At 37.5% G+C, this 14,830-nt stretch overlaps 1 protein-coding gene across 1 annotated transcript in view; it reads right to left on the reverse strand.

Moving 5' to 3' along the window:
* The window catches only part of PTPRO (protein tyrosine phosphatase, receptor type O), a 200,363-nt gene extending 186,274 nt beyond the window's left edge, over positions 1 to 14,089 (reverse strand). The window contains exon 1 of the mRNA XM_027838702.1: positions 14,015 to 14,089. Coding sequence (XP_027694503.1) covers positions 14,015 to 14,089 — 75 coding nt within the window. The remainder of the gene's footprint in view (positions 1 to 14,014) is intronic.
* Positions 14,090 to 14,830: the final 741 nt, after the last annotated feature.

A 14,830-nucleotide genomic window follows, 5' to 3' on the forward strand; every position in this document is an offset into this window, starting at 1 on the left:
TATCAACAGAGCTCACAACTTCCCTAACTTAGAGAAAATTTGTGACTTGCTCATGATCACATAGGTAGTGAGTTTACCAGGTGAGATTTGAATTCAGGTCTTCCTGATTGGTCTCCGGTGATCCTAATAGATCATGTTCCTACTATGTGACATTACTTCTTAATACAAATCTTCAAAGAATACTTTAGCTAGGAGGGACATACCCCCCTTACTTTTATAAATGAGGTAACAGAGTCAGAGAAGTTAAAGTGGCTAGCCCAAGTTTTCATAGTTAGGGAGTTAAGACTTAAACAAATGTTTCATGAATCCAAGTGCAATGCACTTTCTAGTTATAACACAAGGCATAGTGCTCAGAACAAGTAGACAGATGTTTGTAAAGTGCTTAACACATTGCTGGCATGTAGTAGGCACTTAATGAATCCTTCCATTCTTTCATCTTTCTTTCCTTCCTTCCTTTCTTCCCTTCCTCTTTCCTCCCTTTTTCCTTCTTTCTTTCCTTTCCCTTTCCTTCCTTTACTCTTTTCTTCCTTTTGCCTCTTTTCTTCCTTCCTTTACCCTTCCTTTCTTTCCTTTCCCTTCCTTCCTTCTTTCTTTCCTTCTTTTCCTTCTTCCTTCCTTCCTCCTTCCTCCCTTCTTCCTCAGAAGACTACTATTAAAACCCGTACCTAAAGAATCTCTTCCACACATTGAACAAATGGTCATTTAACCTCTGTTTGAAGAACTCTAGTGAAAGGTAACCCACCATCTCCCAATGTAGTTCATTCCATTTGGAAATAGTTTTTATTGTTGGTGAATTTTTCCTTATATTAAGCCTAAATTTGCTTCTTCATGTCTGCCATCCATTGTTCTTTGTTTTGCCTTCAGGAACAAAGCATAAAAAAGTCAACATATGACAGCTTTTCAAATACATTAAAATGGCTCTTATATCCCCCAAGCAACTGATTCTCATATAGCATAATAGTCCTCTTTCTTCCTGGTTGTTCTCATCGGGATACTCTTTAATTTAATCCTTCCTAAAAGAGGACACCTAGAACTGAACTCAGTACTCCAGGTGTGATCTAACTATGTCCTAATCCAGGACATCATGGCCCTCATAATGAAATCTAAAAGCCTTCTAGTCTATTTGTTTTCTTTGTAACACTGTTGACTAATATTTAGTTTATAGTCTTGATCTTTTGTCAGAAAAAAATAGCTAGAATTCTGTCATATATACTCTTTGTGAGTGAGGATTGCTTCATTCATTGTATTTGTACCCCAACCAGTACCAATCACAGGGTCAGGCATACAGAAAGCTGTTAATAAATACTTGATGAACTCAAATCTCCTTATGACATTTGGTCATCATTCGAGCTTAATGAGATCTTTTGAGAACCTGATTTTTCATCTCTTGTGCTGTCTATCCCTCCCATCTTCTTCATTTGAATACATCTTGTATTCTGGCCCCCTTCAAGTAGAACGTAAGCCCCTTAAGGTCAGAGATTGTTTCCTTTCCAATTTGTACCCTCAAATTGGACCCAAGCCCAACAAGAATTCTCAGAAGAGTAAAAGAAATAGATAAGAGTGGCAGAGAAAAAATTAGGTAAAGAAATGAGAATGATACAAGAAAATTATGAAAAGAGAATTAACCAGTTGTAAAAGAAACACAAAACATACTGAAGAAAATAACACTTAAAAAACAGAAATGGCCTAATGGTAAAGGAGGCAAAAAAAAAATTCACTGAAGAAAAGAACTCCTTAAAAGCAGAATAAGTCATGGAAAAAAAGAGATGCAGAAACTCACTGAAGAAAATGATTTTTTTAAAAATTAGAATTGCACAACTGGAAGCTAATGATTCCATAAGACATCAAGAAACAATAAAGCAAAGTCAAAAGAATGAAAAAAAAAAGAAAATGTGAAATATTTCACTAGAAAACAACTGATCTGGAAAATAGACCAAAAAGAGATAATTTAAGAATTATTGGACTACCTGAAAGCCATGATCAAAGAAAGAGCCTAGACATCATCATATTTCAAGAAATTACAAAGGAAAACTGCCCCTATTTTTAGATCCAGAGGGTAAAATAGAAATAGAATCCACTACTCATCTCCTGAAAAAGATCCCAACATGAAAACTCCTAGGAATATTATAGCTAAATTCCAAAGCTCCCAGGTCAAGGAGAAAATGTTGCAAGCAACCAGAAAGAAACCATTTAAATACCATGGAGCCACAGTCAGAATCACGCAAGATTTAGTAGCTTTCATATTGAAGTAGAGAGCTTGGAATATGATATTCCAGAAAGCAAAGGAGCTAACAACAAGAATACCTACCCAGCAAAACTGAGTATAATCTTTCAGGGGAAGAAATGGATATTTAATGAAAAAGAGGACTTTCAAGCATTCTTGATGAAAAAAAACAAAGTTGAACTGAAAATTTGACATTCAAACACAAGACTCAAGAGAAACATAAAAAGGTAAACATCAAAGAGTAAACATAAGAAATTCAACAAGGTTAAACTATTTACATTCTTATAAGGGAAGATGATACATGTAACTCTTGAGAACTGTATCATTATTAGGGCAATTAGGAGTCCAATAGAGGGCATGAGTATGAATCAATTATGTTGGGATAATCTCAAAATATTAAGGAGAAAGAGGGATGCAGGAGGGGAAAGGAGAAGGGAGAAGTAGAATGGGGACATTTTTCTCACATAAAATAAGCCAATAAGGAAGAGTTTTTATAGTGGAAGGGGAATGGAGGGCGGTGGCAGACAACGCTTGAACTTCATTCTCATTGAAATTGGCTCAAAGAAGGAAGAATGTGTATGTGTATACACACGCGCACACACACACTCCCACACACATACAGAAACACACACAAAGTTGGGTACAGAAGTGTAACTTACCCAACAGGCAAATAGGAGGTGAAGAAGATAAGACACAGGACCCATATGTACAAAATATTTATAGCAGCTCTCCTTGTGGTGGCAAAGAATTGGAAATTAAGGGGATGCCCATCAATGGGGAATGGCTGAACAAGTTGTATTACATGATTGTGATGGAATATTATTGTGCTATAGAAATGATGAGAGTGATGGTTTCAGAAAAAACATGGCAAAACCTATATGAACTGATATAAACAGAAGTGAAGAGAACTAGGAAGTTATTGGGCACAGCAACAGCAATGTTGTAATGACAGCCAACTGAGAAAGATTTGGCTACTCTGATCAATACAAAGATCCGACATAATTCCAAAGGACTCATAATGAAATAATGCTATTCACCTCCACAGAGAGAACTAACGAATTCTGAGTGCAAATCAAAATATAATTTTCTTTCTTTCTTTCATTCTTTCTCTGTCTTTTCTTCTTTCTGTCTGTCTTTATTTCTGCTATTTGGCTAATATGGAAATACGTTTTGCATGATTTCACTTGTATAATTGATAAAATTTTGCTTGCCTTCTCAGTGGATGGGGGAGGGGTCTGAGAGAGGGAGAGGATTTGGAACTCAAAATTTAAAAAGAAAAGAATATTTAAAATAAATAAATAATTTTTAAAAATCATACCCATGTAACAGATAAAGAACTGAGGCTTAGGGGATTAAGTTACTTGTTCAGGGTCACACTGGTTTAAAGTGTGATTTGAACCCAGATCATCCTGGTTTCTATGTCCAACCCTCTACTCAATATGCTACAATGCATCTTCCTACCTTCTCTCAACTCCAGACTGGACATTTAAGATATATTTACATGTTCTTAAATAAGGCTAATATGGACAATTTATAACCATCAGGTTTTATTTTCATGTAGGACTAGAGGAACAAGCAAGCTGGACTAAACCAGTCTTCTGTTTGTATACAATTCTGTCACAGTCAAGCAAATAGAACCTCCGATTAGGGTAAGAAAAAAATAACTTAAAATATTTATGTACAATAATGAGGCCCTTATATAAACTTGTTTAAATTTTTCAATTAAGAGCTCCCCTCCAGAGAAATTCAAGTTGGATGTAAAGCTAAATGTAAGCTAAAGTTAGATATAAAATTCATAGTGTAATATTGGGAATCTAAATTGATGATCTTTAATTAGAATCTAAGCTAATTTTCTGATGGACTGAAATAAAGTAGATTTTATATCACTCAGTGAAAACCAGGCAGCACAAAAGACAATGGAATTCTATATTAAAAGATATACCCTTCTATTTCAGAGACGCAAATGTGATTAACATGTCTCCAAGCAGGCAATCGGAATCACTAGTAAGCTGTGTTTTGCATTTACAGTCTGTTGATTCCTAAGGCACACATGGGGAAAAAAAATCTGTCAGGGCAAATTTAAGAAAATGAGGTCCAGGCTGCTTAATTCTCACTCTTTATAATCATTTCAGCACAGCTTTGGAAGAACAGTATTTCTATACTGTTAATCCTAAGTACCTAACCATTCTTACAGAGGTCTGTAGTAATTCCTGATTAAGAGGAACTAATTAAGAAATGTAATTCAGGTAGTAAAAAATGCAAAGGAAATTTCCCATAAAATGTGATATGAATGTGGTCATATCTTATCACCATATTTATATGTAAATTCCAATACACTTTATATCAACTTCTATTGTAATCCCTTCATGAGAGGTCCTCTAGAATCAAAATGTTATTAATATATTCCAGAAAATACATAATCTCCTTGGTCTTTTATTACCCACATATTTAATCATTTCTACAGAAGACAGCTTTTGGAGACAATTACTACACCTAACAAAAATCTAAAAACCTTAACAATACCTATAGTAATATCAGATTTCTTAGGGTGCTGGTGATATTACTCACTATTACACATGACATGTTTAAATTATGCTGTGTTTTACAAAAGCACATCTATTGCCATGATTATTAGTTTAATTATAATTATAGACCTTGATGTACATTGTCATAATCAGAATGATAGTACCGGGAAATTTATTTTATGGATTGTCAATTTGTCTTGGGACAGAAAGAGACCAATTTACCCAAAGGAAAATGTAGCTTATGATTAACAAAAGAGATGGGTACACTTCGATGAATAAAAAAGGTCAGGATTATTGTAAATACATTATCTGATTATATATTCCAATTTCTTTGATGTGTGATGTCATCACTGTAGATGATCCCTCTGTTTGCATGTACCACACAACCCATTTATACTTTTAAATTCCTTGAAACATTATTCATGCCTGTCTATAAACTCACCATAAGAAAAATACACTCAACATGCTAGGGGCCCTTCTCTATTTCTTTTAAGCTTTGTGGGTACTAAAGTAACACTCAGGTTGTCCATTTTATGCCATACTCTTGTTTCATTACATGACAGGACTACCTCCTTTTCTAGTTGTACATATGCAGAGAAGGGTGACTGAGTCTCAAACAGATGGCACAAGGAGGAAGGTGAGGTTGGACCTCCAGCTTAGCAATCACACTCAGATTTGATCTCATGCATGATGGAGTGGAATGGCTCAGGTGACTATGAACACAAATAAAACTCAGTATTAGTAAGCTGGGCTGAAATGTTATGCAGTATAGATGTGAAATAGAAAAAAAACTTGTCATCATAACAGCAGTTTATTCTCATTGTCAATGACAATGGAACCACTAAATTGTACTCTAATACCTTACAATCCAGTGTACCATATGAGAAAGTGGAAAGGGTATCTAAGATGAAATTTGGAAGAGTGGCCAATTGAATCCAAAAGAAATATGTGCCGGAGGAGTTAAAATTCTAAAGGCAATGAGAAAATGATTTTTAGTAGATCCAAACAAGGGAAGACTTTTTAAATATGGTAAAAATGACATATTGTATTAACATCCAAAGAAAGTAATTACCCATATGTCTACTTCCTCCTCTCTATCAAATGTTTTTGAGAATGGTCTCTGCATATATCAAGGGTATCAATGATGAAAATATGAAAAAGGAATAGAAAGACTTTTATAGATGTTCTTCACAGTTGTAAAAGTTACCAAGTGATATAAAGAATATGAGAACCCATTGTATCTACTGTTTGTTGACTACCAAAAAAAAAAAATCCAACATTTTACTTGGTAAAGCTTTTAACTAGTTGTGTGGCCTTGGCAAGTAATTTGACATCTTTATGTCTTCTGTTTTCTCATCTCATCTCTAACATGAGGACAGCGAATCAGATGATCTCTAAAGTCCTTTAATGAATCCATGACCATAAGCACTATGGAAGTTTAAGAAAAGGAAGGATCATTGAGATCTGGAGTAAGTAGGAAAGGCTTTATGGAGGAGATGGGGCTTGAGCTAGATCTTAAAGGATAATTGATTGGGATAAACAGAGAAGAGGACTACAGGGAGGAGATTAGAGAAATAAATGAGTTAGGGGAAAAAAACAGACTAGACCAGAGGTTGTAAAAGGGGTGGGGGGGGAAGGGGAAGATATCATATAGTGGGAAATACAGTTGTAGGATGGGGTTAGATTTTGACCACAGAGAGGGATTCTGATGGTACTTGACAATAGAGAGGGTGAAGGTGCAGGTTGGGAAGAATAACACAATAACTCAAATTTAAATAGCACCTTAGAGTTTACAAGGGCAGCTAGCTAATATGGTAGATAGAGTGCTAGGCCTGGAGTCAGGAAGACTCATCTTCCTGAGTTCAAATCTGGCTTTAGACACTTACCAGCTGTGTGACCCTTGGCAAGTCCGTTAATCCTGTCTGCCTCAGTTTCCTCCTCTGTAAAACGAGCTAGAGAAGGAAATGGTAAACCAGTATCTTTGTCAAGAAAAACCCAAATGAGGCCACAAAGAGTTGGACACAACTGAAAAACAACTGAACAACAACAACATAAAAAGCTTAGAAAGCACTTTTCTAATAACTCTGTTAGATATGTGGTGCATATCTACAATTATTATTTACAATAATATTATTATTAATCCCACTGTCTATATGATGAAACCAAGGTTCAGAGAAGGTAAATGCTGTGTCTAAGGTCACACATGCAATAAATACTGGAGCCAGGATCTAAACCTAGGTCTTTCTTCACTCTAAGTCCAGCACTATCCCCACCAACACCTAATAAAATCAATATTTAAGAATAACTGGTAGTGGTGTTCATGAAGGAATGGGGTCTGTTGGCATAAAAACAAAAAGACTTTAACTGAAACATTTTTATCTGGCAAACACTCTTAATATGTTTGGGAAAAGACAAATAACATGATTTAGTTCATTCAATTCTGTTTAGTTCATTCTGTTTCATGTATTATACCTTAAAACAGGGCTTTTTCACTTCTTTTGTGTCTTAGATTCCCTTTGGCAGTTCCTTATCAGAATAATTTTTAAATGCATAAAATAAAATACATGGGATTACAAAAGAAACAAATTACATTGAAATACAGCTAACAAAATATTTTTTAAAAAAACAAGTTCATGGGCCACAGGGTAAGAACACCAGATCTAGAATCTTTTTATTAGCATGGAAGAGCTAAATTTTATTCTCTGCATTTGCAGGTGCGTACTCCACTAACTTCTCAGTCCTATGCTATGCCTTATTATAGTGCAAAGATGGTCCTGGGATCTTGAAGGCTATGCTAATAAAAAACAAATTCCAGCAGATACTTCCAAGAAGAAAAAGCTTTAAGTTGTAAGCCTAGTGATAGGTTATTTGTCTGTAATCTCAGTATCAAACTAGTTAATTTCAGAGAGGCTCACCTATAGAAATCTAGACACCAGGTCATTACATTGCTCTACCTATCCATGAAATTGCCTACCAAAGCCCAGAGGAATTTCCATTGATATTCAGGCAGGGAGCACCACACCAACAAAATCACATATCTTATAAAGCATTTAAATATATAAGTGCATGAACTACAATCTATGCTAAACATCCTTTGGAATATTCTGAGGACTAGAGTTGGAAGGCATATCTAAGGTTTGCTAAGAATCTATATAATAAATCTTTTCTTTATGTTATCATAAACTTATAGTGCTTCAGAAGGCAGAAGGAATGGTAAATTTTCAAATTAAAGGCCAAAGTGGCATGCTCTTTCATTTTATTTTCTTATGGAAATATTTGAGTTGAAGTACAGCTAAGACCACTCTAGGTTGACATTTTTTCATGTTCCTATCTGTCTTCACTTGTCGTGATGTGAGCACAGATATGTTCCATATGTTCTCACATTGCCAAAGAAAAACATGGGCAGATGTGCACAGCAGAAATCATTTTTAACCACAGTCACATATTAAAGTCAATCATCATCAGCTACTCAACAGTGATGTTATACATGAAAGAGGCTGGTTAGCTGGTTGAACATTCATCAAAGAAGTCAGATGGCACAGAAGTCAATGGCAATGTAGTTTACTGCAATGTCAGTGTCCCAGCCTGTTTGGGATGAAATGCAAAGACTATAAATTCCATTGTGTGATATGTATAATATGGATGCCACTTCAAAAAGGAAAGCTCCTACACAGAAGTTTGTGGGGAGAATGTGCATAGGAAAGCAGAAGGTTTCTCCTGGTACATGTTTATACTCTCAAGGGTAAATGAAGGGAGGGGGGGTTTGGCTTGAATAGTCTCAAAACTTATGCTTTGTGGGCATAAATATAAAATATATTCCAGAATTATAAGGGAGTGGAAATAAGTAATGATTTTCTTTTCAACATAGTAACAGACAGGTAAGAAAAATAGAAGAGGGGCTAAAAACAAAAGATGTGTACCAAGTCAGTGAATACAAAGAAAATAAATTCCAGCTCACTACTATCTGATAAAACTTTCAGAGAAGGAAGTTAATCTGTCAACAAGTATTTATTAAGTGTCTGCTGCCAGGGATAGAAAGAAAGGCAAAAACATAGTGCTTACCCTTAAGGAGTTCACATTCTAATGCATGAGACATCATGAAAACAACTATGTGTATACAAAGTTATAGAAGGTGTGTAAATGGAATGTACCTTTAGAGGGAAGGTACTAGCAGGAGGGGACCAGGAAACAGCTCCAGCAGAGGGTAGGATTTAAGTTGAATCTTGAAGGAAGACAGGGAAACCAGGAGGCAGAGGTGAGGAAGGAAAGTATTCCACCTTGGGGAAGCAGCTAATGAAAAGACATGGAGTGGGGAGATGGAGTGTCATGTGTGAGGAACAGCAAGGAGGCCAGAGTCTCTGGATCATGGAGTATGTGGAAGAAAGTAAAGTGTAAGACAACTGAAAAAGTAAGAAAAGGACAAAGTTGTAAATCAATTTAAATAACAGAGTATTTTATATTTTATCTTTGAGGTAACAGAAAGTTATTAGAGTTTATTGATTGGGGGGGATGACAGTCAGAACTTCAATACAGACATACCTCATTTTATTGCACTTCACTTTATTATGCATTGCAGATATTGCATTTTTGTTTTTGTTTTTGTTTTTTTTTTGTTTCTACAAATATAACATTTGTGGCAACCTTGCATCAAACAAGTCTATAGGAGCCATTTTCTCCCAACAGCATATGGTCATATCATATCTCTGTGTCACATTTTCACAATTCTCACAATATTTCGAACTTTCTCATTATTATGTCTGTTATGGTGATTTGTGATCAATGATCTTTGATGTTACTATTGTAATTGTTTTGGGGTGCCACAAACCACGCCTTCATAAGACAGAGAACTTAATAAATACTGTGTGTGCTCCACTAAACAGCTGTTCCCCCATAGCTCTCCCTCTCCATGGGCCTCCCTATTCCCTGAGACAACAATATTGAAGAATATTACATAAATTTAGTTGATAAAGCAGCAGCAGAATTTGAGAGGAATGACTCCAATTTTGAAAGAAATTCTACTGTGGGTAAAATGCTATCAAACAGCGTCACACACTACAAAGAAATCTTTTGTGAAAGGAAGAATCAATAAATGCAGCAAACTTCATTGGTGTCTTATTTTAAGAAATTGCCACAGCCATCCAGCCTTCAGCAACCTCCACTCTGATCAGTCAGCAACCATCAACATCAAGGCAAAACTCTCCACCAGCAAAAAAGATTATAACTCACTGAAGGCTCAGGTGATGGTTAGCATTTTTTAGCAATAAAGTATTTTAAATTAAGGTATGTACCTTGTTTTTTTAGACATGATACTATTACACACTTAATAGACTACAGATAGTGTAGACATAACTTTTATATGCACTGTGAAACCAAAAAATTTGTGACTCACTTGTGATATTCACTTTATTGTAGTGGTCTGGAACCACAACAGTTCCATCCTGCAGTCTCTCTGAGGTACGCCTACGTAGGAAAATCACTTTGACAGTTGAGTGAAGGACAGATTGGAATAGGTAAAAACTTGAAGCATGAGGTCAATTAGAAGGACTATTGCAAAAGTCCAGGCATGACATAACAAGGGCCTCCATCAAGGTAAGTGGCTCAGTGAGAAGAGAGAAGGTTACATATACAAGAGAAGCTGTGAAAGTACAGTAAACAAAACTTGGCAATAGATCGGATGTGCGGGGTGAGGATGACAACTCCTGGGTTGTAAACTTCAGTCACTGGGAGGATGTATTAGTAATAGTATTAGGGAAATTTGGAAGATGGGAAAGTTTTGGGGGAAAGATAATGAGTTCTATTTTGGACATGGTGAGTTTGAGATGGCCACAGGGCATCCAGTTTAAGACGTCTAAGAGCAGTTTAGTGATGTAATACTGGAGCACAAGAGAGTGGTTAGGGATGGCTTTGTAGATCTGAGAATTATCTGCGTAGAGATGATAACTGAATTCATTGGAGCTGATGAAATCATGAAGTGAGAAAGTATAGAGGAGAAAAGAAGAGGGTCCAAGAGGACTTGAGGAACATCCATAGTTAGTGGGCATGAACCAGAAGATACCGTGAAGGCATATGTTGGCATCTTCCATATTCTATCTAAATTGATGAAAGAATAAATGGTGGTGACCCGGAGGTAAGGTTTTGGAATTAGACAATGATCCTGACATTCTTGGGTCCAAATTCTTATATTGTCGTTAAGATAATTATGGAAAGTTTCAGAAGAATGAGACAGCAGAGACAAGTTTGGGTTGCATTCATAAGATCATAGGTTTCGACATGGAAAGGACTCGAGAGTAATCCAGCCCAATTCCCATTGGGCTGATAAGGAAGCAGAGGACCAGGGAGATTAAATGACTGACCTGAAGTGACACGAGTGGCCTGGAATGGCGCCCAGAACTCCCCTTACTCCCAATCTTGATCCCTTTCCCTGACACTTTACCGCCTTTTACTTCATTAGCTCCTTAACTAAGGATCACAAAATTATAAGCTTATAGGCATCTATTCCTGCAGTTATTTTTACAAATACCAAAATGTTACGGGAAAAAAAAAACAAAAATTACTTAATAATCTTCATAGTATTCACAATAGTCTTCATAACTATTCATATATTAATTAATCTCACGGCATCTGATGAAAGATAGGAAACAAAACAATGGATTTATCGTAAAAATAAGGTGCTTGAACTTGTGTTTCACTAATATATAGCTAAAAGAGCCATATAGGCTATTCTATTGCTTATTTTGTAAGGTTTAAGTTTAGGGAACATCAGTTAGTCAACACTGGCAGGAGAAATAAAGTTATAAATATAGTCTAGTGTTAAAGTACCCTTGACTTCAGAGGCTTTAACTTATGTATCATGGGTAATACATGGACTCAGAAGATATGTTGGCCATCATAAAACTATGGAAGAGTATATTTTGGGTGGTTATTTCTTTTTTGGTGAATGGTTTATGACTCATCACACATGAGTAACCACTCTATATTCAAATATAATGTTTTTGATGACTCAGTCATACCCAAAGTCACTCATTACACTGATAGTAACAGAACTACAATTTGTATCTAGTTTCTCTGATTCCAAATTCAGTGCTCTTTCCACTGTTACATCATTCAGTAAAGACTTTTAATTTTATGCCAAAAGGTCTTATCTGTTTGGATGAAAAGTTTCTTCAAAAAAGGAATCATCCAGGTGTTTTCAGGTATTTAGATGCCATGTGTCATAGTCAAACACATAAGTGACATCTATTTACCTTTTGTTCAGATTCTGTGTTATGAAAGTTGAAAAGGTAGTAAAATTTGTAATTGCATTGATATATCCTTCAACACAGATCACAGCACCATAGTACATGGTCTTACTGAGCTTCCCTGCCCCCACTTCAAATCACCTGGTGGTCAACCTTTTAATGATAAGAGTCTTTAAATAGCAGAGAAAAATTCAGAGACACTTCACAAGAAACCGCAAGCATTAGTAAGGACAAAATCCAAAATGGAAAGTGTTATGCCTAATCAAATTTTCCCTACAGAAAAAGCTTTTAGAAATAGTTGCTAACTTAATAGACTTTATGTTAAATCATTTAATTTAAATCTCTTTCTTTGCTGCTTCTTCCTGTAGGTCTAAAAGGTATTGCAAAAGTTGCTCATAAATATTTTTTTATGTCTCCTTGTGTGCCTTATTTTCTTGCCATCAAGGTAAACCAGAATATACTTAATATTTAAGGATTCATAATTTCATAAGTATGAGCATTTATTTCACTCACACAGATGGCACTTCCTCTATACATTAGTAGATCATCTTTGAGATCAATTTTTTATGCAGCCAACTCAGTGATGAGCCTTTCTGAACTTGGCTTGTACCCAGACAAGAGACATCACTTGGCCTGTACTCAAAGCCTTTGCAGCTTGGTAGAACCTGTCAGAGCTTGTGGTCTACCTTAGCCTTTGATCCAGGGTCACTGCTGTAGTAAGATGAGCAGGACTTTAGTGGGGAATATGAGAGATTTAAAATAAAATATCACCCCTATTGGTGTAGCACCAGTCTCACAGACAAATATTCATTAATTCATGGAGTATACAAACAAGAATTGAACATCTCTGATATGAGAACCATTTCCATCCATTAATGTCTCCTTGATGCCCAAGATTACATATTACCCTAGTGCTAAAAGGACAGCTCCCATTCTCTTGTCTATATTCTTCAATTTGCTGAGGAATGCAGTGACTGATGAAAAAATTAAAACAGAACTCTTGAAGACAGAGTGGGAGATAATTAATTTACAACTTCACACCACTTCTCAGGAAAATCTTCAGCAAGTTTATACTGTAGAGTACAGACACTTAGCAACTTGCAGAAAAAAGTTTTAAAAATAATCAGTGCTGTGTGATCTTGGACAAGTCACATCACCTCTTTGGGCCTCAGTTACCTCATCTGTAAAATGAGGGGCTTCAAATAAATAGCCTCTGAGGTCCCTTTCAGCTCTATGATCTTATGATTATTATTTTTGCTTACTGCAAATATTCAATGATCACCCTCTCCCCTCAAGAAAAATACTTGAAATGCAATTGTTCAAAGTAGATATTGAAAAGTTAAATGTAACAGGATTCCAAACATTTACTATTCATGATGGCACCTTCCCAAATGCATCAATATGCCAAGGACCTGTGATTCCTCTCCTGTTTGAAAAAAAGAAAGGAAAAATCCTAGAAAGTTATTATTTACCCATGCCTAATAGCAAAGATAATGATTTCCAAAGAGATTCATCCACAATACTCAATGTGGCTTAGTCTCTCAGTTCAAGAAAAAATGCATAATTATAGCTAGCATCTGTAGTCTACAGCCAGGAAAGAAATTAAAGACAGAGCAATATACTCTTCCAGGTTGGGGGAGCAAAGCAACGGCCTAGGTGCGTGGAAAGTGACCTCATTCTTCCTTAGACAGCTTTAGCCAACAAGCCCACCTTCGATTCTGACTCCCATTTCTGAATGTTGGGGGTGGGGAAGCACAATGGGAGGGCGACAGGGGATGAGGCAAACTTCTCTTACTGCTCCCCCCCTTTCCCTATAAGGCCCCAAACCCAATACAAAGAAATATGAAGAGAATAAACATCCATGCTCAAGTCCAAGAGCAAAACTGGCTCTCCCAGTTGCAGCCAACGCACATCTGTCCTATCCCAGAAAGCTGGCTCGCATTGTAGAGGGCAGAGCCTGGCAGGGCTAAGCCAGCTTGCGCTGCGGCCAAAAAGGCAGCTCAGGAGGGTGTCGGCGTTTCTCTTACCTTGAGGAGCACAAAGAGCCAGAGCAGGGGCAGGATCATGAGGCTGCCGTTCGCCCTCGTGGGCCGGCTTCCCATAGCAGCTCTGACGGGTCCGAGGGAGGGAGCGAGCCGCGGTCTGGGCAGAGGCGGCCGGCGGCCCCCGCTGGGCTTCTCCGGCTGCTTCCCTCAGCTCACAATGGCGTATTGGTGCCGAGGGATCAGATGGCCGGCACCGTCACCACTCCCGGGGGGCGCATCCTCCCTTTTCTCTCTTTCCGACAACTCCTCTTCTTCCTTTCCTTCGCCTGGGTTTCTCCAAGGATGTGTCAAGCGGTCCTGCTCTTTGATGGCTAGCCAAGGATGAAGGGATGGGGCTTGGGGATGGGCGAGGCTTTGCTGCCAACCCAGCTGTTCTTGGAGCCTCAGGGTCCGCGTGGTGATAAGCTGGGAGTCCCAGCACACCCTACCGCTCTCTAAGCATCCTCAGCTAACAAGGAGCCTCTCACTCTGAATGCTTAACATGATAAGAAGCCTACCATCTCTCTCTCTCTCCCTCCCAGCGCCCGCCCACAATCTCTTTCAGATTCCATACTTGGCTCCGCCCCTCATCCCAGCCTCACCTCCCCATCTCCCTTCCTTCCCTCAATCAGAAGGACTGTTATAAGTGGATTTTCATGCATCCTCCTCTCAGTTTTCTGTTCAACAGGCCTCTTCCTTACGGTCAGCCAGGCCTTCCAAGAAAAAGGAAGGAAGGAAGGAAGGAAGGAAGGAAGGAAGGAAGGAAGGAAGGAAGGAAGGAAGGAAGGAAGGAAGGAAGGAAGGAAGGAGAGAGAAAGA

Source organism: Vombatus ursinus, unplaced genomic scaffold (assembly GCF_900497805.2).
Source record: "Vombatus ursinus unplaced genomic scaffold, bare-nosed wombat genome assembly UNPS02014830.1, whole genome shotgun sequence".
Lineage (NCBI taxonomy): Eukaryota > Metazoa > Chordata > Mammalia > Diprotodontia > Vombatidae > Vombatus > Vombatus ursinus.